The sequence below is a fragment of the Geotrypetes seraphini genome, chromosome 7 (assembly GCF_902459505.1).
Source record: "Geotrypetes seraphini chromosome 7, aGeoSer1.1, whole genome shotgun sequence".
NCBI classification, from domain to species: domain Eukaryota; kingdom Metazoa; phylum Chordata; class Amphibia; order Gymnophiona; family Dermophiidae; genus Geotrypetes; species Geotrypetes seraphini.
In genome coordinates this window covers 114,038,406-114,065,760 of record NC_047090.1, presented here as the reverse complement: position 1 = coordinate 114,065,760, position 27,355 = coordinate 114,038,406, and the positions used below count along the sequence as shown (strand labels likewise).

The window sequence follows — 27,355 nt, the reverse complement described above, 5'->3', positions numbered from 1 at the left end:
GACCGCCCAGCTAAAAGGCCCTAGGGAGAACACTGGAGAGGAAGGCTGATAGGCCCGTAGATCAGGACGGCAACACGAGTGCGATCGACTCGAGTTGCCTTCCTGAGCTACTGGTCGATCGCGATCGACGCGTTGGGCACCCCTGTACTACATCAACAGGCTCACCTTTATGCACATGTTTATTCACACCTTCAAAGTCAAGCAAATTGTGACCAAAATCTCCCTCGGCTGAACCCATGCTGACTGCCTCATTAATCATGTTTGTCTAAGTGTTTCACAATGTTATTTTTTATAATCGTTTTCACCATTTTGACCAGCATTGAAGTGAGGCTTACCGGTCTGTAATTTCCTTGGATTTCCCCTGGAACCCTTTTTAAAAATTGGGGTAACATTGGCCACCCTCCAGTCTCCAGGTACTACAGACGATTTTAGCGACAGGTTACAGATCACTAACAGTAGGTAAACAATTTCATATTTGAATTCTTTTAGTACCCTAGGATGTATACCATCTGGTCCAGGCAATTTATCACTTTTTAACTTGTCAATCTGATATCTTAAATACACAGCTTTTTGTGAGCTTATGATAATTGTATTGAGGTTATTTTTTTTTTTTTTTTAATCAAGATCATCAGGGATCAGTGATATGTTTCTGCATCTATAAGAGTCCTCTTTCCCTTTGAGTTGAGCCTTCTGGTACTCAGAGGCTGCCAGGACTTCAAGCAAAGGTCCAAGGTGCTCCCCACAGGGAGAAGTAGACATAGGATATTTGGCTGAAGGAGGCAGGAAAAGAACCAGAGAGGAAACAAATCCTAAAATCAGCAGGCAGATCAGGTTCATTACATTGGACAACAAAGTCTTTGCTTCTTCAACACTCTTAGGTGTATCTTACAGATTTTTGGCTGCTGATCACAAAAATCACATTTAAAATTACGTATCACATATCGTTTTAACAAAAAAAAAAAGTAAATTTTTACAATTTCTTGTTATACTTTCAGGCTAATGCAATTAATTCTTAATATAGGCTTACTGCTCAATTGCTCACATTATACCTTGCTGGATATAGTGTGGGCATGTCCAGGCATACATTCAGGGCAGGTTGCATAACGTCCATGGAAATGATGCAGTCTGGGCATGCTTGTACATGGGCTCGATGGATGCTGCCTGAAAAGGCTATATTAAAGCAGTTTGCATACAGGGATAATCTTTATTACGTGTCTTGTCAGTTCAGATGTATTTGATGCTTCAAGGCATATATTGTCTATGTAAATAACTTAATTAGTAATCCAGTTAATTATTATTTACTATAGGATGATTTGTAACAGCAGAAATGTCTCACCAATGTTGCGATAGCTGCGATACATTCTGCTACATTTGTGGAGAGTACACGCTTAAGCCTCAAAGTACACCATGACTCGACTTGTTAAGAAAGCATACGAGTTGTATTTCGGTTGCAAGATTGATGATCAAGACAAACCATGAGCTCCTCACATTTTTTGTGCAAGATGTGCTGTCAGTCTTAGAGCTTGGCTCTGAAGCACTTGGAAGTCAATGCCATTTGTTATTCCAATGATATGGCAAGAACAGAAGGCTCACTGGATAGACTTACTTCTGTCTGACAAATGTATCTGGTTTCTCTGCTAAAAATAAGAAATCAATTGAATACCCCAATCTTTCTTCAGCCATGAGACCAGTGCCTTATGATGACAAGTCTTCCAGTACCAAAGTCACCAGAGAAATGGAACTTGAAACCAATGAAGAATCTGTAACGCACAAGTCAAGCACTGACGGTGACATTGATCCTGAATTTGAACCATGTACATCTGGTGAGCCTCATCTTATAACACAGTCAGAATTAAACGACCTGGTCAGGGACTTAGGTTTGTCAAAAGCAAAAGCAGAATTATTGGGTTCAAGACTGCAGGGATGGTGTTTGCTCTTACCAGGTATGAAAATTTCTGTCTTTCGAAGCCACCAAGACGATTTAACAAATTTCTTTGCACAGGTTGAAAACCTTTGTATCTACACTGACATCGAAGGGTTGTACACATGACCCACAGGAGTAGCATCTTTTTATTGATTCATCAGTGTTAAGCCTTAAGGCTGTTTTGTTACACAATGACAATATCTACCTGAGGATACCTACTGGCTATGCTGCACACATGAAAGAAACATATGAAAACATGGAACTGCTGTTAAAGCATATCCAGTGCACAAAGTACAACTGGAACATCTGCGATGATCTTAAAATAGTAGTTCTGTTACTTGGAATGCAGCTCGGATATACCAAGTACTGGTGTTTTATTTGTGAATGGGACAGCTGTGCTAATGCATTGCATTACATTAAGAAAAACAAACTGGCCACTCCATAAGAATTTGGTTCTAGGACAGAAAATGTCATACATGAACCACTTGTTGACCCGACAAAGATATTTTTGCCTCCTCTTCACATAAAACTTAGAGTGATGAAAAATTTTGTAACAGTGAGGAAACAAGGAAGGCAAAGGTTTTCTTTATCTAAGACAGATGTTTCCAAGAATAATTGACGCCAAGATTAAGGAAGGTATTTTTGTTGGTCCACAGATCAAACATGTCATTGATGACGAGAGATTTGAAGATTTGTTAGTTGACCAGAGAAAGTCACCTGGAAAGCATTCAAAGATGTTGTTGAGAATTTTCCTGGCTATTACAGACCACCAAACTATATTCAACTGGTTGACAAACTTCTTAGAGCAGGGCTGCCCAAGTCCGGTCCTCGAGATCTACTGTCAGGCCAGATTTTCAAGATAACCACATGAATGGATACCAAGAAGGCAGTGCAGGCAAATCTCTCATGCATATTCGTTGTGGTTATCCTGAAAACCTGGCCTGCCAGTAGATCTCGAGGACCGAACTTGGGCAGCCCTGTCTTAGAGCATACAAAACCATGAAGTGCAACATGTGACTGAAGATGCACTTTCTACATTCACACTTGAACTTCTTCCCTGAAAATCTTGGTGCATTCAGCAATGAACATGGCAAAAGGTTTCACCAGGACCTTGCCACTATGGAAAAAGATATCAGGGCAACTGGAATCCCTCAATGCTAGCTATTGTTGGATTCTGCAACAAGATGCACCAGACACTGAGTACAAACAAATCAGCAGAAAACCACTTTTAGCCACTATTAGAGCGTATCAGAAACTTTGTGCATTAAAACATGTTATAGTCAATTAAAGATACCATCGTGTTTTTCAAAATTCCTATGTGATACAGTCAGTGGGAAATTAGATTTATGTTTATTTTAAAGGGGTCTATCATAATCAAGTTTGTTTTAAGGAAGCAAAACTTTTGGAAAAATTTGTTTTCCAGTATTATCAGGAAACTAGCAGAGGTTAACCACTTATGTGCACTCTTATAGAATATTGCACTTATGCACACAAGGCCCATGTAACTGTATATGTGCAGTTATAGAATTTGCTTATTGATTTTTTTTTTTCTCTTTGTGAACAACTTTGGTGTTCCATGTATGAAAAGCAGTATATCAAATAATAACTGTGCATTTCCCTCCTCCAAAGGTAGCAGAGGGCATGAATCCAAGAATTAAAACTAGCTGAGATTTCTGCTAGACTATCATTTTCAAATGAAAATCACTTTCAGCATTTGGCAAACTGGAAAGAGGGGTGATGGAATGGATGCAGTTACAGCCTGTATCTTCATATTTGACTGCTTACCTAGAGCATGGCTTGCAAGCCCAGTACCAAAATTCTGAGCTTCTTACCTACAGCTGTGTATAAGCTGAGCAGAAGAAGTGGGTAGTATACACAGTTTGTCTTACTCATGACATGAAAAGAGAAGAAAGTCAAGGACACGAACCCTGGATTTCCTGAAAGATGAATAAAGCATTTAGAAACTTGTATATATAAAATGCATTCTCCTGTTCTTATATATTCATTTACACCAGTGTTTATGCAATCCAAGCATTGCATGCAGAAGCGTTAACACAAGACAAGCTGTAAATGCAGAACATATATTAGAATCACTGTTCAGCTCAGCATCGTAAACGTCTCCATTAAAGGAAAATTTTCAGCCCATTTCCATGGAAATGTTAAGCACTTTCTCCCTCCCACAGTTATAAATAGAACAATAAATATTAAGGTTCCTACTTATTCATGCTTAGCAGGCTCCATGGCAGGTAGCAATGATATGTATTAAGCCTTAGTAAATGGGTTCCTAAATATATATGTATTTATTGATATACTATTGTACTGCGTTTTGATTACATTTTTTTAAACATGCATGGAGTACTGGTTGACCAGTAGAAAGGTGTGACCCAAATGTAACAAGGTTTTTGAATTAGTCAAATTCTTGATTTCCCATAAAGACTCCTCTGAAGAGCAAAATCTAACACAATATTCAGCACTTTAAAGGCTATGTTCTCTCTTTGTTTCCGAGTATGTGGTGCATTGGTTAGAGCTACAGCTCCAGCATCCTGGGGTTGTGGGTTCAAATCCCGCACTGCTCCTTGTGACTCTAGGCAAGTCACTTAAGGACAAATTCTATAAGAAGCGCCCAAAAATTCGGCACCTAATTAGGCACTTCAGCGCAATTCAAGAAAAATTGGGTGCTGTTTAATGAATCACGTTGAGGGAACCTATTTTGGAGGCGCCCAAGAAATAGGCCAACTCTAGGCACAGCCAAAAGCTAGGCCCCTAGCTGGGCACTTAAGCACACTCATGAGCAACGATTCTGCAACAAGGCGCCTAACATGTAGCCATGCCCACGCCTAATGCACATAGCACCTTTTTTTTTTTTTTAAGGCTGCCTAAAGTTTTTAGAGGCGCCTTGTTGCAGAATCACTCTTTCATGATAGGGGCATATGTTTCGATTATTACTGATTAAAAAGCTTAATTGAGCTTGTCACTCAATTTAGATAGGCGCCTATCTAGATGGGCAGCTCCAAAATAGGTGCCTAACATTAGGTACCGGTTACAGAATTTGGGCCTTAATCCCCCAGTGCCCCAGGTACAGATAGGGAAAAATGCTTTTTTTTTTTAAATTTGAAATATTTTATTAGAATTTTGAAAACTAGTACAAGCAGAAAATGTGGATATCAACTCAAGCAAACTCCATATACAGTAGCGAAACATAATAATGTCTCAGTCAAAAATCACAAAAGAGCAACAACAAACTACAATAGAAAGAAATAGATATCCTCTCCAACTGAACTCCACATCCCCCACCCCAACACAGTAAACTGAAACAGCCCACAATGAAGACCCCCCTGTTGTTCCTTCAGGAAGTCGTCTCCACAGAACCAGTCCCCCTGGTGCCCCCTCACCTCCAGTAAACTTAAAGCAAAGTGTCCACCTTGTCCATAATTACAGTCCAGGTCCGAACAGAAGAGAAATAATGTCCGTTTTGCTTAGCAATCGAAAGCTCCATTGCACACATAGTGCGAAGCTTTAGAGATCATTCCAGAATAGTAGGGGGCTCTATCTGCTTCCAATGGCTAGCAATTAAACATTTGGCGGCCGCCAGTCCCCAGCAGCGAAGTTTAGTTTGCCAAGAAAAATCACACACACACTGTTTAAACTCAATAAACATTCCTGTGGTGCCGAAGGGATCACAAGTTGTAACAATTGTGATAAACAACCTACCACCCGTCTCCAAAAAAGCTGCAAAGGAGTGCAGTCCCACCAAACATGAAGAAAGGTTCCCAAAGCCACCCCACACCTCCAGCACATTGCAGAAGTCCCAGAATACATTTTATGCAACCAAGCTGGCGTATAATACCACCTAGTAAACATCTTATAAGCATTTTCCTGGATAAGAACACAAGATGAGGCCTTTCCCACCTCTATGCAAAGCTGGGTCCATTCCTGTTCTGAAAAGGAACATCCCAAATCCTGTCCCCACACTGCTTTATATCGAGGGTGGAAGGGAACAGAACCTCTAAAATATTGGTAAAGAACTGAAATGGGCCTAGGCAAACTCCTAAGCTTGATCCACAAATTTTCTAAAGGAGCGGAGGAGTGAAAAGACTCCCCCCCCCCCCGTCCATCCCTGAGAATGAATAAAATGTCGGGTCTGGGTGCTGTCCTCATTCTCAATCCTCGTGGGATCCTATTCAAACGACAATATTCTGTCAACGTGGCCGCATGTAAATCGGCGCGTACAACCCGTTTTTGTAAAGTCTCTATATGGTCCCAATCTGTGGGAATGGTTGCTGTATCTTCTGACGTAAATAAGTGAAAAGAAGCCAATAATTCATTAGCCTGTTGGCCATTGCATGAATGCGCTTCCCATACCATAGAAGCCATAAAGCGTGAAGTTGTTTAAACACTATGGTAGGAACCGGAATGGGTAACGTTTGAAATAAAAACAGTAAACGGGGCAGAATGTTCAATTTAATAACAGCTATGCGTCCCCACCAAGACAGCTACAACCCATTCCACCGCTGAAGGTCTCCCTGAACCTGTCTAACAATAGGAGCATAATTCAAAGCATACAGCTGAGACAGATCGCTCGAGATATGGATTCCTAGATATTTAATTGCCCTCGAGACCCACCAAAATGGAAACATCCCCGATAAACGAATGACATTATCTGCATTCAGAGCAACTCCCCAACAACTCAGATTTATCCTTATTAACAGTAAACCCAGACACTGATCCATATTCCCCAAAAAGTTTTATCAAAATAGGGAGTGAAAATTCTGGATCTCACACATACAAGAGCACATCATCTGCAAATAAGGTAATACGATGTTCCTGATCTCCAACCCAAACCCCTCTCAGCTCCATATGTTCCCAAATATGAATTGCCAGGGGCTCAATCGACAAGGCGAACAAGAGTGGAGAGAGAGAGGGCAGCCCTGGTGTGTTCCCCTTTCAATCGGAAAAAAGGCTGTATATCCCCCATTAACCCTAACAGTCGCCCGCGGGGCCCGATAAAACGCTTGTACCCAGATTAAAAAGGAAGCTCCCAACCCCATCCGCGCCATCACCTACCATAAAAATTCCCAACCCACTTGGTCGAAAGCCTTTTCAGGGAAAAATGCTTGAGTACCTGAATAACTTGTAATCCGCATAGAATTGTAGGATATGCGGAATATAAATAAATAAAACCTTAAAATCTCATACACAGGTCTGTGGCAAGTTCAGAATTACTTATGCAAAAATAAGAACAGGACATTAGTAATAGATCATCATTCTGCACATTTTTCAGAGATTAAAGCATATATCCATCAAGCTAAAAGTAAATTGTACAGAACACTGTATATTTATGCCTATTTGGGGGCAGGGGGGTTGGGAATATTTTGCTACTCATTCAGAATGAGTCTGGGACACTGCACCATGAATCTTGATGCATAACTAGCAGGAGATGATTTATCCCCTCACCTTATATGTTCTCCCAAAGTCACTTTAACTAGCACTGTAGCAACAGTCCTCAACTGAAGCCCTGCACCAAGGCTCCTTCCAAAACAACTAAGGGGCTCATAATAAAAAAACTTCAAAATTGGCCTAAATTGGTACTTGGATCATTGCAGTAGGGTGGGGGGAGGCAGTTACAGGATTCTGTAATTGGTGTTGTTTATTGACAGACGCCAGTTACAGAATCCTGCTTTTAGGCGAAGGACTGGCCCCTGCTTCACCTAAAAGGTCTGGGTTTGGGCGTTTGGGACTTGGGCGATTTTTTTGATCGGGAATGTGGTGTAGGGATAGATGTGGTAGTAGTCTGGGTCAGTAGATTGCTGAACATGCAGATAGGCCATTCTCCCCCCAAAATCCTCAATTTGGAATTTTTTTTTTTTTAGAATGGACATTTCCTTGCTGCCAACTTCAGCATCTACTAACTTAGGCCAAAAGGGGACTTAGATTTTTTTTTTTAAATTATGCCTCTCTAAGTATGATTTATATTGAATTGCTTTTAGGGGTGGATGAATCCATTTTGAACAGCGTGCTTTCCAGTCCATACAAAAAAAACAATGGCAATTCAAGACTATGAACTTAGGCCTAGCTTCACTAACAATAGCGACTCAATCACTGTTTGCCGATTTTCCAATATGCATGCAAACTCCCTGACTCAATTGCTCAGTGAGTGATTGAGTCGGGGCAGAGCCCTGACAGTAGTGACAGATGATGCATCGGGGCAGGGCCTAAGGCCATCACTGCTGCACAGGAGGGACTGAGCACCCCTCCTGCTTCCAACTTTTTAAGTGGGAGTGGGTGTCCGCTGGCAGGAGGGAATAGGCATCCCTCCTGCCGTTTGTTTTGGATGGGGGGGGAAGGAGCGCCGATGGCAGGAGGGAGTCAGCATTCCTCCTGCTATATTTTTAAGCATGGGTCGGGTGTTCGGTGGACCGGTGGGTGAGGGGTTGTTCGGTGGGTGGGCAGGGGTGTTCAGCCGGCCGCGGCATGTGGGGCCCATGGCAGGAATGACTGGGGGGGTTGACAGGTTGACCTGTCTTTTTTTTTATGGGGCAGATATTTTGCTTAACACATACAAAATATCTGTGCCATGGAAAAAATATGAATAAAAAAAAGACAGGCAGACCTGTCAAAAAACTGGCAGACCTGTCAATAACACAGTTACCGACAGGTCTGCAGCAATCGGATTTGACAATAATAAAACCCAATTCAAAATAGCCAAGCAATTGTTAGTGAATCAATCGCTTAGCTATTTTGCATGGGGTTTTACTAATTTGTATGGGAGGATCGGGTAGGAGATTGATTGGGCAGCAATTTAGTGAATCTGGTATGGGGTCAGGAATGATTGCAAAACCAGTAAAACTGGTTTTGCGATTGTCGCTAAGTTTAGTGAATTTAGGCCTAAACGACTAGAACAGCATCCATATAAATATTTTAAAACTAAGCAGGCGAGTTACTTATTCTAGAGTCAACAGAAAGCCATTGTAATGTAATCAACAATGGGGAGACCCTCTCAAATCTTCCCAACCAAATAATCAGCCTCGCAGCTTATTCTGCAAATAATAATAAAAAAAGGAACAAAATAGTGTGTGCTATACTTCAAAAGCTTTGAGGACTTAAAACTGACTGCCTTAACCTAAAAAAGAATTTCTTAGTTAATACTTTTGTTTGGGATTCAAAGGATAATTTAGAATCCAAAATGACTCTTAAAAACTTTGGAGCAATCCTTTATTGCCAGTGTCTCTCTCGACACCAAATCAAGGTCTTTTTTAAGGTAGGAGTTCATAAGCACCAAATCACATTATTTTAGTCTTCAGTCTATTCATTCTAAAAAAATTGTCCTGAGCCTGTACCTGATGTATGCTAAAGAAATAGTCTTAGAAATCCATCTTGAAATGACCAAGATTCTTTAGCACAAAAAGCTGATCTGAAAGACAGAAATCCATTGTCACCTCAAGGTAATGAAGACTTTTAACACCCAACAACGCCAAAGTTTTGTCCTTTTTCTTCAAACAAATGGTCTCCATGCGGAACCGGGGCACTTTCAGTGCCTTGTTGACAGACTTCAGATCCAGAATTGGTCTCCAGCTGTCTGATTCTTTCTTGGGCATGATCAAGTATTGAGGCTACCTGCCCAAGCCCAATTCTTCTGTTGGAACCAACTGGGGGTAGGCATCCTCTTGTTTTGGAGACTGACACAAGCACATGCAACAAAGGAAACCACTGTTGCCACCTTCAGCCCCAAAGCCAAGGTCTCAGTCTTTCTAGGACCAAATCCACCCTCCAATCTTGCGAATCCTTTAGAATTACTCCTCCATCACTAGACAGAGAAGTCCATTTGGTAACCTGTACTACCAGCAAACCCACTTTAGGCGGGACAAACTCCTCCTGAAAATCCGGAGCTAGCGGATACAACTTTGCCATAGTCCTGGCCATCCACATGGGACCCTTCGGGGCCTCCCAATGCTCCGTTAGTAATCTGTATTCTAAGGAAAAAAATGTGGTCTGGGATTTAAAACTGCTTATAACAAAATGTTAAGTAGTGGAGGGCTGCGGGGAGCTCCTGCTGAAGTGACCCATAAGAATTCTTTAATGACCTCTAAAAAAACCCACCAGTTTAAAAAGGCAGCACACCACTGGGACCTCCCCCTCGTCCAGGGCTATCACAGACTCCTGACCAGTGGCCCCTGCCAGAGATCCCAAATCTCCCAAAATTGAAGATTCATCTTGAGAGAGTAAAGACATTGATCCTGATTCCGTCATCCCATTCCTTTTCCAACTGGCCCTCTGGTTCCTGAAGAGGAACTTTCAGGGGGGAAGCCATGTGTTCCAAGGGAAAATCCCCATACTTGACAACCAACATTACCCCAGAAGGTACAAATGGGTCCCAATAGTCCATATAGGCAGCAAATAAATCCCTGAACAGCAAATAAATCCCTGAACAGGATGCCCTGGGGACACCTGCAAGGGATTCCCCTTGTCTCCCCATGGGCCCAAAAGCACCCAAGCTTTGCTGAAGACACTGAGTCACTGACCAAGAGCTGCAGGATGGAGATTTTCCCCATAAAATGAGTCACCTGCCACTCCATTTCCCGAGAGGAACCAAAGGGAGCTAAGCTCATGACTCCACCCCCCCCCTCACATACTCTGTGGTACATAGAATAAGAATACTCCTCATCCGGCCAACCAGTGCAAATCTGGTGTGAATCAAGGTAAAACAGCCTGAAAAGACCATATCTATCGATTGTAATCAAAATTGAGGTGTTTTTGAGGCAAATAGATGCTTTTAAAAATGGATCTAAAAATCCAAGATGGCTGCTACAGCAGTTTTTTAGCACCAAAAAAATAGCCCGGGGATCTAAATAAAAGTCCAAAAAATATGGCAAAGGGTTTTTGTTTGGAGGTGGGGAACCTGAATACAAGCCTCAGAAAACCCCTGAAACAGCAATTTAAGGATCCCTCCCCTCCCAATTTGCCCCATACACAATAATGGGCAATACTCACTGTACCTGCTTTAGCTCACAGAAAGGCTGGAAAGTGGTGGAGAATTACTGCAAATAAAGCCCAAAAAGGCCTCGATGACAACAGAAGCACAGTCATGAGTCATGGAGGATACAATGTCAATAATTCAACCACGAGTATACAGTTCAAAGTATGGTTTATTGATAGTAGCACTTTTTTACTCGTGCCCATCAACATTGCTTAGGACACCGTTTTTTGTCTCTGCTTGTTCTAAACATTTACCAGCGCCCAATGCACTATTCATGTGCTAGAGAAATTATCCTTCGAGACTCTTGACAAAGGTATTGATTCCAAAACACTGTTAGTTTTGAGTCTTCGCAGTGTTTTCCTGCTATGTCCAGTACTGGTTTGACATAGAGGTTGAAGAGGAGAGGTGATAGTAAGGCTTCCTGAGGCACTTCATAGTGGAGTGGTTTGGGTTCAGATAAGGATTTTCCTAGTAGGACTCTCTGCGATCTGTCGGTCAGGAATGAAGAGAACCATTGAAGTGCGTTGTCACGGATTCCAATGGACTTTGGCCTGGACAAGAGGAGAGAGTGGTTGATGGTGTCGAAGGCAGCACTGAGGTATAATAGTACCAGCAATGTGTCGTTTCTGTCATCTAGGATTTTCCAACAGTCATCTAGGATGTCCAAAAGCAGTTTCTGTGCTGTGGTTTTTCCTGAAGCCCGATTGGAAATTGGAGAGGGTGGCATTTGTCTCCATGAAGTCTTGCAATTGCATGATACTGTCTTTTCCAATATTTTTGAGATGAATGGGAGGTTTGAGACAGGTCTGAAGCTGCTTGAGTTGTCTGGGTCCATGGTTGTTTTTTCAGGAGTGGTTTTACTATGGCCGATTTCCAGCTCCATGGAACTACACCTGTCGTAAGGGACTCATTTATTAGAGATAGGATGGATTACAGGAATACCTCATTTGTGTTCAGGAGTGTAGTGGAGGGACAGGGACATGGGTCCAGGATCGAGGTTGCGGGGCATACGGAGTTGATTATGGTTTTGAGGTCGTTGTGGGAGATCGGTTTGAAACTGTTCAGGTTTTCAGTCTTGAGTGGATTGTCATCTTGGGCGGTCTCTGGGATGTATGGGAGTGCTTTGGGCTCCGAGTCCAGATCTGCGCGTATTTTTGATATTTTTTCATGGAAGAAGGTGGAGAGGGATTCGCAGTCTAGGTTCGTTTGCAGGGAATGCATTGGACCTTGGGATGAGGATAATAGGTTTTTTTTGTTATTGAGAAGATGGCCTTCAATCTGCTTGGGACCTTGGATCTGGCATTCACTAGGGCTGCTGCGACGTTGTGTGCAATGGGAGTGTATGTGTCAGTTTTGCTCATTATGAGGTTGTGGGTATTGACTGTCTTGGGCTTTGCGCGGTAGCAGCTTCTTAGGTCTCCATATTGGTCCTGGCCAGTGATGGTGGGTATGTGGTATACCATCACGGGGCGTATGAGTATGATGGCTAGAAGGGGGCACGGTGTATTGGCTTGATTGTGAGTGACATGGTCGAGTCTGAGCATGGTTTTTGGGCTGGTCCTCCTTGGGCCACACGAGGCCACGCAGATGGCCTTTGGAGGCAATTCACTTGCTTAGCTGCCCTTTATAGGGCTGAAGGGGAAAGCACTGTGAGTTCTGGGGAAGAAGCAGAGAGAAGGATGTCAGAAAGATGGAGTCTCGGTGCAGTGAGGGGGACGATTGACTTCCTTCCTCTCAATGTGTTGAAGAAGAAGGTGACTGCATGCTGCCACAGGAGCCCCTAAGGGCTGAAGAGGAATGTACTGTGAGCTCTGGAGAGAAGGGGTGGGGCTTCCCAGGATACTTACAGCTTTGAGCACCTCCCTCATGGAGGTGAACCCAAAGTCCCCTTTCAGTTACGTCCCAAAGCAATCTAGTTCCACTGGAATAGAAAACAAAGAAGGAGGGGGAACGACCCTACATACATTACACAATTCTGTTCTGCTCTGTAACTTAGAAACAAGAATTAGAACAATGAATTTGTACAGAACCACCTTAGAGAACCAACCTGCTGAGTGCAACTAGCACTAACAAATAAGGAGCCAGATGCTGAAGAATACACTTACATATACAGGATGTCTTCATATACAGTTATCTGTCTGACAGGAGAAGAGCTTCAGGCCTAGAATCTAAAAGTATCTGTATCAGAAAAGCAGGTGGAACACTATATACTGAGGGCAGGCTATACAGACTACTGAGAGGATTAACAGAAAGAAGATTATTTAGTTTAGAACCTAATCTTTGATTCTGTTACATCCACTCAGGAGCCCATACGTATGGTGACATACCAAAGCAATGGTTGACATTTAGGGAGGGACAGAAGATCCTGCCTGCATGACCGAGGAGCCAAAAGCAGTGTCCTCTCGAGCCGCCACATCCACTCTGTAAAATCTGGAAAAAGTATGCCGAGTAGACCAGGTAGCTGCTCTACAAATCTCTGTGAAAGGAACTGCCCAAGCCTCTGTCTATGAAGAGGTGATGCTCCTAGTGGAATATGCCTTGAGAGAGACCGGTGGCTGTTTACCACAAGCAATGTATGCTGAAGAGATGGTCATGCGAATCCATCCAGCTATAGAGGCCTTGTCTGCTACACTGGGACTGGCTGGTAAGCATGAACAGATGGTTGGAAAGGTGAAAGTCTTTGGTCCTTTCCAAGTACTGCATAAAATAAATGCATAATAATGGCATTAGCATGCATGGTTAGTATATGACTTCCAGAATTTGACCACAAATGTTTTAAATTTCCATTCCTTTGAGATGTTCCACATGACTTTGGTCACTTGTCGTTAATGCATTTGTAAGTGAGAGATTTAGGGGCTCATTTTCAAAGCACTTAGACACACAAAGTACCATAGAAACCTATGGTACTTTGTATGTTTAAGTGCTTTGAAAATGTACACAAAGTACATGTACATGTAGGGGCTCATTTTTAAAAGCACACAAAGTACCATAGGAACCTATATGTATCATACAAAATCATCATAAAGAACACGTCCTTTAAGGTGTTCTAAGAGAAAAATGAAATAGCCCATCTTACTTTTGAGCGCTGGCTTTCTCAGGTACCGAAAAGCAACAAGCACACCGACCTGGACTACCACCATCAGTACAAAAAATACTTGGCCCTGTGAACAACACATTTTAATTTGCTATTATTTATTCATTCATTATTAACTTGGAGATCAGTCAAACTTTGTTGTGCTAAAGTGGATCTTTTCATAAGGATTTTATATACATATGTATTTGTGTATGTATATAATCTATCTATATATTATATATCTATATCTCTATCTCTCTATATCTCTCACACACACATACATATATTAGGGCCGCACATTGTGATTAATAATTAATCACTTGTAGCTCACCTTCTGCTTCCCACACCCACCCATATTTTGGAATCCCTTCTCGGACCGTGGCTCTCTCCCCTCCACCCAGCATACCTCTGAAGCCAGTCTTCAGCCCTGCAGTAGATGTACCATAGAAAGCCTTTCACCTTTGACCCACCCCACTACTTCTGAAAACCAGAAGCTGCATCAGAAGGGGCAGGCTGGGTCAGAGGGAAAGTCTTTTCTATGGTACAGTTACTGCTGGCGCTGCAGGGTCAAAGGCTTCAAAGATACACTAGAAGCTAGGTGTGGAGAGAGTGAGCCATGATTGGGTCAGAGCAGGAGACATGTTGGATGGTGCAGGGGAGGGGGAAAGAGGTAAGAGAGACAAGAGAGAACCAGGGTAGGGCCAAGAGGGGAAGAGGAAACAGGGAGTAAAGCCCTTGGGAGGGGAAAGATAATGGACCTGGGATAGAGAGAGAGAGGGGGGAAAGAGAGAGAGAGGAAGAGAGAGAGAAGAGAGAAGAAGAGAGGAGAGAGAGAAGAAGAGAGGAGAGAGAGAGGAAGAGAGGAGAGAGAGAGGAAGAGAGGAGAGAGAGAGGGAGAGAGGAAGAGAGGAGGGAGAGAGAGAATATGGGAGAAGGGGAGGGAGAAAGGTGAACCTGGGAGTAGAAGGGGAGGGAGAGAGAGCTGAACCTGGGAGTGGCCCTTGGAGACCTGGGACCCTCCTTAGGGCTCAGGTCTCCCTGAAGCTGCAGTAGCAGAAAGGGAGGTGGCTTTGGTATCTCCACTAGCAAAAAAGTATGATACCTAATGTGAAGAAGAAATACATGACCCCCCAGTACCCACCAAAAGACTGCTGGTTATGCTCCATCTTTAATCATATAGGAAAAATAGATCAAAATATTTGTGTGAAGGTACCCACCATGATGTACAAATCAGAAAGGAGAATGAGGGATGACAGGAAGTCAAAGCTGAGAGACACATTATCATCCAAGGTAAACATGTGGCTTCTAGTATTTATTTTCCCACTTGCATCCTGAGGAGAAAAAAGAAGCCTGTCAGAGCAGCCAAAGGATTTCTTGTAAAGAAAGAGACATCAGAAGCAGCTCAATAGTTTTCAGGCCAAGATTAAGTTCTGCTAAAAGACCATGGGCTGACTCACAATCTTAAAACCATTATCAGCCAAAGCTTCAGGCTGCAAGGCATGATTTGAAAACAAAGGCTAGTGTATGAAAAGAAATATTTTTGTCTTCACCAGAGCTATTTTAAACATACCAATATTAAAAAGAACCCCCCCCCCAAAAAAAAAGGGAGAACAAAACCGAGGTTATTATAATGCCTTTCTTTATATCATTCCACAGTGCAACTGCACCTCAAATACTGCTTGCAATTTTGATCACTGCAACTCAGAAAAGATGTGGAAGGACATTTTCAATCTGATGTCTGTCCGAGTTTGGGTGTTGAGACACAGCCATACAAATCAAGTGGTGATAGACAAATGTTCAATATATAGAACATGTATCAAAAATGGGAGAAATATCTAAAAAAAAGAATGTCCAAATGCTGCATCACTGTTCATCACAAAACGTCTCCACATATGTGAAGATTCCCTACACAAAACATCCACTCTAATCTACTACAGAGAATGTTGTCAGTGACGTTAGGACATCCCCACAATATTTTTGTGTGTGTGTGTATCTATATATCTATATAGCGTAGCATGTGGAAAATGTTTCTTTCTGGGAGTGAGGAGATAAAGAGAAGCAGTGAGGAGAGAGAGAGAGTGTGAAAGAGAGGTGTTAGAGAATGACACATTGTCCGTTCCAGCCACAAACCGCAGTAAAACTGCAGGAACAGGTAAAAATTTATTCTGTTTACCACCGGAATAAGAACAAATCTTTTTTCTGTGGTAAAAAGCTTTGATCCTATGGATAACCCCACCCATTATCACAGCTCCCCCCCTTGAGGCTCCAGGCATCCCTACCCCCCTTGTGGCTCCAGAGCAAAATAATCGCGGCTCCAGGAAGCTACAGCCCCACCCACTCTCACTCGCTGGTCTAGCAGCTCCAGCTGGCTTCCCTCCCTCTCTGCCACTGGCATACACCTCATAGAAGAACAAACCGATCTCCACACAGGCCTGTTCAATGATGCTCATAGCCTTCCCTCTGCCAGGCCTCTCCTTATGATGCAACTTCCTCTTTTTGCATAGAAAGGAAATTGCATCATAAAGAGGAGCCCGGCAGAGGGAAGGCTGTGAACACTGTCAAGCAGGCCTGTGTGGAGATTGCCTTGCTCTTGCTCCTCGACAAGTCATTGCACCAATGAAAACAGTAAAACCAAAGAAGAAAGCTAACCCGTGGTTATCAGACTCTCTACAGACACTGAGACCAGGAGTGAGAAAGCTAGAAAGAGCTTAGAGGAAATCACAAACCCACGACAACATCTGATGGAGAGAAGTGAATCTGTATAAAAAAAGCCTTAGCTGATTAACCTCTTAGAAAACTCCACTAAAAGCCTCTTTAAAGTTTTCATGTCCTTCATATCCACAAAAGAACTAACAGCTGACCCCCAGATGCAACAACCAGACGCCAACAGTCTGGCCACCTACTTCCAACACAAGTTAAAAAGAGTCAGGGACTCTTTTAAACAAAGTTTGGATCAAAATGATGACCTGGATCACCAAGCAGTAGACATCTACGCAGGCATCCCAGCAGACAGAGGCTGGGATGAATTCCAACCGACCACCCTAAGCACAGTCTCAGATCTGCTGAACAGACTATCAAAGAAACGATGCTGCCTAGATGTCTGCCCATCACATTTGCTAGCTCATGTACCAACCACATTCACCTAATGGCTCACTGACCTCTCCATCCTCAGTTTAACACAGGGCAAATACCCAAATTCCTTATCTGCCCTGACATCAATCCTGAAAACAACAGTAACAGATTGCACTAAACATGAACATTTTAGGCCAGTAGTGGGAATCCTGTGGCCTGCGAAACTGATTGAGTTCTGTGTCAACACCCAGAATTTCTACAGAGAATGGAAGTGCCACACCAAACATGGCTTCAGATCCTTGCATAGCACAGAATCACTTCTACTGGAGCTGACTTCGAAGGCTAAGGCATATCTAAGCAAGGGCACATAGTCAATTCTTTTACAGTTCGACATTTCGGCAGCATTCGATGCTGAGGACCATTTGCTTCTATTATACAAACTTGGTGAGCTAGGCATAAGAGGCATGATACTGAAGTGGTTCACAGAACTCCTCTCCACCAGAACCTACGAGGTGAGAAAGGACAACGACAGGTCAAACATGGAAGGATACCTGTGGTGTCCCACAAAGCTCACCATTGTCCCCCTCTCTCTTCAATATATACCTAAATGCCCTAGGCAGGAAATTCGCAGACCCCCCCTAATCCATGTGCTCTTTATACCGACTCCTGTTAAAAAAAGCCTTCACCGAAACCACAATGCACATAGGACTAGTCACCCACAGAATTACATTCAAAATTATTTTCCTCACTTTCACAGTCCAGACCAATCACATCCCTTTATTCATCAATAGGCTGTTGATCCTATTTGAATCTTCATGTTCTCTTTGTTCATCACAGCAGCATCTTCTAGTAGTGCCCTCGGTTCGACAATTATTTTACAATACCACACGCAAGACTATTTATTCAATGGTTGCGCCTACTCTGTGGAATGCCAGATGATGCAGCACACTCATGATTTGGGAATTGTCAGGAATGGCCTCAGTGCTTAAGTGAACATACCTGAACCAGAGCCTCGATCCGATGTAATCCTGTGCTATAGTTGCTTGGATTCCACTTCAGCACATAGAGGGGGCCGGAGACATGAACAGCTCTCTCTGAAAACACTCCGTCAAGTTCGACATCCACAGATGTGATCGGAAATCGTGAGAAGGCTAGGATTCTAAAGGATGAGGGGAAACAAGAGATCTTCATAGCCCTTATAAAACTTAAATCTTGCAAGTAGTAGGGTACCTTAAACTAAACTAAACTTTAGGTTTATATACCGCACCATCTCCACAAGCGTAGAGCTAAGAAGTAGCATGTGATTTTGGATGCACACAGAACTGGAAGCTATGTCACAAAACCATACCATCCCATCCTCATTCAACAAGCTGATCAAATCACTATGCAAAATATTGTACATCCTGACCACAGATCTCATATATGAAGTTTTAAAGACCTGATGTGGGTGGAGTACTTCATTCTCCCCAAGGGCTCATGGGCAGAGCTTCTGTAGAGAGCTGACTTGGGATTGGTAATGAGAACCACAGGCCACTCATCATACTTTACATCTGCGAAGCTAAGAAGGTCATGGTCAAAGGCAAGGATTCGGTACCTAGATGCGAGAGGATGGAAAGACAATTGTATTAACTGTTAGGAGGATGGTTGAATTTCACCCTGAACTAGCTTAATGTATTCTCTTCTCTCCCCAACCATTTCTGAAGAAAGGAGTAAAGAAGCAAGAGGACCAATAAATGTAAAAAAACATTGCTCATAATAGAAAGACACTGGATTAAAGCAAGCATAGTGCAAAGTATTCCCGTCAGACAGACCTGCCTATGCACCTTACACTGACAGTTATAGCAGACCGCAGAGTAGCTATTGTAAAATTATTGCACTGGTTTCAAGTATCTTGAAAGTTTGCTAGAGCGGCAAGTTTTATCTGAGTGACCAAGCTCAGGCTAGCAGGCTTTATCTAAAATGACCCGTTGTCTGTTTTATATGTATTAAAGGAAGTCTCAGCCCCACCACTCAACCACTATGTTAATTCTTCATTGCGGGAAGAATTACGTGGCACCTCATCATTGGCTGCCTATATGCATTTTTTATCAAAAATTATTAATGTTATTTATATCTCCATGGTTCTAATATCATCTAATAAATATTTTTATTATTTGCAAAAAGCCTGTGTACTTAGCTTATTCATTCAGCCAACATCTGGGAGTCTGACCCGACATGACATGTTTCGCACTAAAGAGTGCTGTATCAAGGGTCTCCCGAGAACGCTCGTGTCATCCGACTCCACAATGTTTAAGAGAGAAAGATGAGGCTTCCTTTAATACATATAAAACAGACAACGGGACCTTTCTATACATAGCCTAAGTCCAATTGTATTTGATTGATGTATATGTGAGTGGACTCAGGTTAAAGAGACACTGAGTGCATATGCCATTGATTCTTGAAGGTTTATCTAAAATGAGGCATTATGTCTCCACACAAGCCTGCTATCAATACTATAAAAATATTTTTAACTCCCATTCAACATAAAATTACCTATGTCCATCCTATTATTGTCTCTGGCTCTTCTATGCAAGGACCATCTATTGCATGTTGAATGTAAAGCGCTATGTATGGTTTTCAGCACTACAGAAATCATAAATAGTAGCAGTAATAGTAGTAAATGACTTAGTTTGAATTATTTTAAATGAGCAGTCTGCTGAATCTGGCTTCTAACAGGCTGATATCAACCTTCCTCTTCTAAATAAAATTAAGATCTTTGACCGCCACATGAGCAGACTGCTGGGCACGATGGATCACTGGTCTGACCCAGCAGTGGCAATTCTTATGTTCTTATGTCCACATAAGGGAAGTATGTTCAAGAACTTTGTATCAATGCCAGAATCCACCAATCACAAGAAGGCTTAAGAAGTGGGTATATTTTTGCTACTCCTCCACTGAAGCAACAGATTATGGTGCTTCACTCTGTGGTCTCTAGTCTAGGTTTCATTTAGCTGTAACCATGACAATGGCATAAAATAAATTCCTTCTAATAAATAGTTTTGTTATTTGTTTAGACTTAGTTATTCTATTGTCCTTTGATACTCAATTTTTGGAAATCAATATGGGAGCAGATTAATGCAATACTTGAGTCATCATTTCCGTTAACATATGAGATAGTCATATGTGGTACATTGTTACATATTAAACCCCCCATAGATCGCTTTAAAAAAAGGTCGTCTCCTCATAATTATGACTGGAGTAGCAATGCAGATAACACAAAATTGGAAGAATTATGATCGTCTTAACTTCTCTTTTTGGTGGGCAAATTTATGTTCCACATATAGGAATGAGAAGATAAATGCAGATATATTGGGGCATGGTAATATATTTAAATTGGTTTGGGGCCCATTGGCATCTTATATTACATCAGGATAGTTTAATTTGGTTATTTCTATTCACATCCAAGGTGGGTGGAAGGGTGGGTGGAAATGTTTGTTATTTATGATGCTTATTTATTGGAAGGGAGGGTGGGATAAATGATTGTGCATAATTAATTGTAAGTTGTATGTGCTTTCACGCTTTATTGTCTGTTATTAACATATACATTGCACTGTTAAATTTTTGAAACTTAATAAAAATATTTAACATAGACTTAGTTCAAGCCTTTTCACTAGTAGTTTAGCTTGTGTGGATATTGAAAAATGCCATCAAATTTGTCAGTTAATAAGTAAAATCTGGCATTTAAAACTAAGCAAATTCCTAAAGATGTGATATTCTATACTGTGTCAGACAAAAGATGCATCAAGCCCAACATGCTATCTTTGATGTGAAGTAAAGGCTGTTTTGTTTACCTCTAATCTAATCTAAACCTTAAGTTTATATACCGCATCATCTCCATGAGTATGGAGCTCGACACGGTTTACAAGAACTTAAATAGTAGGTAGAGAAGAAAAAAAAGGTTTACATAAATTTATGTGTAGAAGGGAGGAGAAAAAGGGGGGGGAGGATAGAGTTACAATTTGATGAAAAGCCAGGTTTTCAATTGTTTGCGGAATAATTGGAATGACTATGAGACAGCATTGTATGTTCCAAAAACAGACAATATTTGTTTATTGTTAGCATAAAAACTTACAGAATTACAGCAGCAAAGGCATAGCAGAAAAATATATTGTCAGTTCAGAATATACAATGGAGAGAAGAACTTACATCCATATGCCTAGCAGGGGGCTAGCATGTCCCTGCTGGCATACCCAAGTGAATTTCTCTCTGGCTCTACCTGTGATGCACGTGTTTTTTATACAGAGAAATTCTTTCTTTATTCCAAAAAGTACATCCCTGAATTTTGGTCATGTAATTCCCTATTGGTACAAAAATATATACCTAACTATTCCTCCTCCCAGTCCACGCCTCTCTCTCTCACTCCCCCCCAGTAGGGGGCCCTTGCAAAAACAGAGAATTCTTGGTTAACTTTCTTCCTCCAGCTCTGAAATCCTTATCACCTTTCTGAGACTGATTTGTGGTTTTACAACTCTGTATATCTTCAGGATGGTGTCCTTGCAGACAGTCTTATGCAGAAAGTTGAAACAAAGATGCAAGGGTGACCTTCCAGCAGCCCAGTCGCTGGTTCCCATAGGCAAATGTCCAGCATGTTTTTAAAAAAATTCTGTCTTGGTATCGTCTTCTGCAGAGGATGTTGCTCATTATAAATGGTTTATGGCTTTCCAGGGTGCCTTGCATCTGTGAAATCATACAGCTCAGCAGAGCCTTAGAGAAGTATCCTCCCAGCAGGGAATGGAGACAAAAACTTTGTAGCAGAGGTCAGCTGGGTTAGCATTTCAAAGGATACATATGTTCACAAATAGCAAAGTCCAGGCTGTTCCATCTGGTTAGCTTGTAAAGGAAGGCTGCTTTAGGCTGTGGGAAAATATGTGTTAAAATGTCTGTAGTGTCCAGCATACACAAGTGAGGCCTGTATGTCCAGGTTATCCATCTCAGATGGTGGCCAGTTGAGAATCCAGCAAGATCCCAAAGAGTTGGGGAGGGGGGGAGATCAAAAGTCCAGTTGTGTTTTCAACATTTCTACAATAGTTATGCATGACATCTGTTTGTATATTCAATGCAAGCAGTACATACAAAATCAAATCTCATACATATGCCATTGTGGAAATCTTGAAAAGCAAACTGGATTATGGCCCTCAAGGACAATAGTTGCCCACCCCTGCCACAGAGTGACTTCATTCTTTCACTGCAGGAGCTAAGATTAACTTTCCCAAGTCTACTTTGCTAATAATGGTCTACTCTTCCTCCAAGAAGTAAACTTTGTTTTATTCTTTCCAAGCTAATTGTGTGTTTGTAAAAAATTAAACATAATGGGTAGAGAGTAAAAAAAACTTTTTGAAAATTTAGTGCCATGGGGCCAAAATTTGGCATGAGGAAAAACTGGTGAAAATGAAATGGTATAGGCTATGAATTTAATTATGTTGAAAACTTTGTACTAGAATAGACATTTTTAAATTATTTATTTTAGGTATTTATATACCATCTATCAAAATTATCTAAGCAATTTACAATTACCGTATTTTCACGTAGATAACGCGCACCCGTGTAAAACACGCACACGGGTATAGCGCGCGGAAAACACACATTTATGTACAGAAATTTTTATATACTGCGCATGCTGCCCGACTCTCCCGTCGCTGCCCGACTCTCCTTTCGCCCGCCCCGACTCTCCTCTGGCCACCCCGACTCTCCTTTCGCCCGCCCCGACTCTCCTCTCCCCCTTAGTCCTGTCCCCACCCTGAAAACCTGATGCCCCCCCCCCCACGTCCGATTCACCCCAACGCAGGACCTCTCGCACCCCCACCCCGAAGGACCACTCGCACGCACTTCCACCCGCACCCGCACCCCCACCCTGAAGGACCGCTCACACCCCCACAGCCTCCCGACCCCCCCCCCCATCATGTAGAAGCTCCTACCGGTGTCCTGCTGCTTTCTCTTGGCGGTCCCGGCCCTTCCGTGAGCCCTGCGCCTGCGCTGCTTCCTCTTCTAGCGGTCGCCCTTTTTCTAACTTCAAGCACTCTTGCCCCGCCGACTCCCCGACACGATCGGGGCAAGAGGGAGCTCAAGCCCTCTTGCCCCCCCCCGACACGATCGGGCAAAAGGGAGCCCAAGCCCTCTTACCCCACCAACTCCCCAACTCCCTGACAATATCGGGCCAGGAGGGAGCCCAAACCCTCCTGGCCACGGTGACCCCCTACCCCCACCCCGCACTACATTACGGGCAGGAGGGATCCCAGGCCCTCCTGCCCTCGATGCAAACCCCCCTCCCCCCCAACGACCGCCCCCCTCAAGAACCTCCGACCGCCCCCCAGCCGACCCGTGACCCCCCTGGCCGACCCCCACGACACCCCCACCCCCCTTCCCCGTACCTTTATGTAGTTGGCCGGACAGACGGGAACCAAACCTGCCTGTCCGGCAGGCAGCCAATGACGGAATGAGGCCGGATTGGCCCATCCGTCCCAAAGCTCCGCCTACTGGTGGGGCCTAAGGCACCTGGGCCAATCAGAATAGGCCTGGGAGCCTTAGGTCCCTCCTGGGGGCGGGGCCTGAGGCACATGGGCCCAACCCGACCATGTGCCCAAGGTTCCGCCCCCAGGAGGGACCTAAGGCTCCTGGGCCTATTCTGATTGGCCCAGGCGCCTTAGGCCCCACCAGTAGGCGGAGCTTTGGGACGGATGGGCCAATCCGGCCTCATTCCGCCAAGTGGGTTTGGCTCCCGTCTGTCCGGCCAACTACACAAAGGTAAGGGGAAGGGGGGTGGGGGTGTCGTGGGGGTCGGCCAGGGGGGGTCGTGGGTCAGCTGGGGGGGGCGGTCGGAGGTTCTTGGGGGGGTGGTCATTGGGGGGAAGGGGGTTTGCGTCGAGGGCAGGAGGGCCTGGGATCCCTCCTGCCCGTAATGTAGTGCGGGGTGGGGGTAGGGGGTCGCCGTGGCCAGGAGGGTTTGGGCTCCCTCCTGGCCCGATATTGTCTGGGAGTTGGGGAGTCGGCGGGGCAAGAGAGCTTGGGCTCCCTTTTGCCCCGATCGTGTCGGGGAAGGGCAAGAGGGCTTGAGCTCCCTCTTGCCCCGATCGTGTCGGGGGTGCCGCGGTTGGCTGGGGCAAGAGGGCGGGAGTGCGTGCGAGTGGTCCTTCAGGGTGGGGGTACGGATGCGGGTGGGAGTGCGTGCGAGCGGTCCTTCAGGGTGGGGGTACGGATGCGGGTGGGAGTGCGTGCGAGCGGTCCTTCAGGGTGGGGGTACGGGTGCGGGTGGGAGTGCGTGCGAGCGGTCCTTCAGGGTGGGGATGCGGGTACGGGTGGGAGCGCGTGCGAGCGGTCCTTCAGGGTGGGGGTACGGGTGCGAGTGCGTGCGAGCGGTCCTTCAGGGTGGGGGTACGGGTGCGGGTGGGAGTGCATGCGAGCGGTCCTTCAGGGTGGGGGTATGGGTGCGGGTGGGAGTGCGTGCGAGTGGTCCTTCAGGGTGGGGATGCGGGTATGGGTGGGAGCGCGTGCAAGCGGTCCTTCGGGGTGGGGGTGCGGGTGCGTGCGAGCAGTCCTTCGGGGTGGGGGTGCGAGCGGTCCTGCGGGGGGAAGGTGAATCGGACGTCGAGGGGGGGGACTATGTAAAAAAATTTTTGTACAACGCGCTCACACGTATATCGCGCAAGGTTATGCACGGTTTGTAAAAACACGTATAACGTGCGCGTTATATGCGTGAAAATACGGTAGGTACTCTAGCATTACCTTTATCTGTCTGTCCCAGTGGGCTCACAACCTATCTAAAGTACTAGGGTCCTTAATTTAATTATTTTAAACATTCATATCCTGCAAAACCAAAAATCTATGCAGGTTACAAAAGAAACAAACATACTGTAGTATTTTAATATCCGAGTGTGTTTGTTCACCTAACATACAATTCTTAAACTTCCTCAAAATACACAATCTCACAATTTAGAAAAAAAAGAAGTTAAATGTGGCATTTGAACCAGGGCTAGATAATGCCACTTTTACAGGTTGGAAGCAGGAAGGAAAATTGTTTTTAGAGTGCTATTTAAAACAGGGAGGGAGGACTAATTGCTTTTGAAGAACTTCAACCGCTATTAGGATCTAGATGGAATGGGGGAGGAACTGGTTTACCTATTGTCATCAAGTAAAACATTACACTGCATCCCTTGATATGGAGCAGTTAAAATAAAATATGGGGACACAGGTTAGAGAATTTTTAATAATATTTCTGAATAGGAGATGACTATATCCGAATTACATAAAGCCTTAACTAAATTTGAACCAAAGATTTGGGAGAGCAATGTAAAAAAATGGACAGGTGACCTGAGCAGTGATTTGGAGGATTGGGATGTGTTAGTTTTTAGAAATTGAGTTTTGCTCCAAAACAGCTGCATATTGCAGGGGGAATATAGAGTTCTATTATTCTTAAATGCGACAAGGAAGTCCATACATTCTGCCATGCCTTCTGGAGTTGCCAGAAGATAAAACAATTTTAAACAAGCGAGCTCTATGGGTACTATACTGGACACTAGGCCAATAGGCTCAGTTGAACAATTGTTATTGGACAAGCCAGGTGCTTTTCGGGGAAAAGATAGAAGGAGGCATAAACATGTACATTTCAGAGTTGGACATCTTTTGAGCCTCCAGCTTACTGCCATTGGCAGAACCAATTACATTAACATTTTTGTAAATGACATTGCTAAAGGGCTGTCTGGTAAGATTTGCCTCTTTGCAGATGACACTAAAATCTGCAATAGAATAAGACATCCCTAATGATGTAGATAACATGACTTGAGTGTGATAGTATGTAATGATCTTAAGGTGTCCAAACAGATTTTGTTGGAATCATTGTAAACCGAAGGTCTGCTATATTTATTTAGTGGGTGACTAGAGGCAGGGGGGCCTTGGCCTCCCCAATTTTGAACTTTATAATGACGCCTGTTTATTACGGCATTTAAAAGATTGGTTGTTGGGGGGAAGTCAATACACCCTTCTGGATTATGAGACAGCTTTTTATGCTCCTCAAGCTTTATATAGCCTATTACATATGCCTAGTAGAGATCTACCTGCACCTTTTTGGAGCAGTGTTCTTTTGAAATCTATGAGGGCAGTGTGGGGGAATCTAATTTGTAAATTGGGAGGTGATCCTAGAGTGACCAATCAGAAAACCATCAGGAAACTGAAATTGATTCAGAATACTGCCATCCGCCTCATCTTTGGCTTGAACAAATGGGAACACGTCAGCCCTTTCTACCATAAACTTCACTGGTTACCATTCGAATCCAGAGTCCTGTTCAAGTTCTCCTGTATCTGCTACAAAACAGTATTTGGAATGTCACCGAGTTACCTTAATCCACACTTCAATTTAAATTACAACAATAAGAGCTCCCGCAGAATACACCTGTTTGCCTTTCCCTCATTAAAATTATGTCATTTCAAAAGGTTCCTTGATAAAACTTTCTCCTTTCGGGCGGCTAAACTGAATCCATGGCTCGCCCAAATTGCATTTGATGCCCCCTCCTATCTTGACTTCAGAAAACAGCTCAAAACGTACCTATTTCACAGACTGAACTCCTAATGCATTGTACCACTACTATCTTTTTATTACCTTCCCTCATCACTCCTACCTTATGACCTACAACCCTTCCTGCCCTCTCTTATTTTGTTCCCCTTCTAACTGTTAACTGCAATGACTTCACTGTATGTATTTTTGATTAACTGCTGTGAACCGCCTTGAACTCTCTGGGTATGGCGGTATACAAAATAAATTATTATTATTAAGATGGAATATGGCTTTTCCTCCCAGTAATAACCCTGTATTTTTAGACTGGGATCGCTGAGGTGTTAAGTTTGGTGGAACATTTGTTGACTTTGGAGGGACAATGATTCTGTGAAGATCTATGAAATCTTGGTTTTAAGATGTAACTATTCTTTTGTATTTTAACATATGTGTATAAGTCGTGTTTGTTTTACTTTATGTATGTTACTTTTGTAATGCTGCTTAGGAATAGGAGGTTGACAAATTAAAAAAAAGACCTTACCAGTGTTTGGAGATAAGTTAGGAAGCTGCTGGGGAGATACTTTTGCTTATTGCCAGGTTAAGCCTTTCTTTCTCTTTCCCTCAATCAGAGGTTCCCAGGGGGTGTAGATTGGTTGAGGTAGAGATTGGGTGGGGAGAGGAGAGGAGATCTATATACAATGTTGAATCTTGGTTACCATAGACATTGTTCTTGTTTCCGCTTATCTTTGCTGCGCCTTGAACATACAGCTTTAATTAGAAGACACAGGGAAG

The 27,355-nt window shown here is 43.4% G+C and overlaps 1 protein-coding gene across 5 annotated transcripts in view; it reads right to left on the bottom strand.

Moving 5' to 3' along the window:
- TMEM62 (transmembrane protein 62) overlaps nucleotides 1-27,355 on the bottom strand; it is a 111,707-nt gene that overhangs the window by 20,459 nt on the left and 63,893 nt on the right. For 4 of the 5 annotated variants that reach the window (XM_033952839.1, XM_033952838.1, XM_033952841.1 and 1 more), the window contains 5 exons: nucleotides 18,482-18,637; nucleotides 18,043-18,202; nucleotides 15,189-15,302; nucleotides 13,975-14,059; nucleotides 3,757-3,861 (listed from right to left, as the gene is read on the bottom strand). In XM_033952839.1, the coding sequence (XP_033808730.1) occupies nucleotides 3,757-3,861; nucleotides 13,975-14,059; nucleotides 15,189-15,302; nucleotides 18,043-18,202; nucleotides 18,482-18,637 (620 nt within the window). Of the gene's footprint in view, nucleotides 1-576; nucleotides 2,642-3,756; nucleotides 3,862-13,974; nucleotides 14,060-15,188; nucleotides 15,303-18,042; nucleotides 18,203-18,481; nucleotides 18,638-27,355 lie in introns of those variants that run through there. The other variant, XM_033952840.1, reaches the window with a different exon arrangement.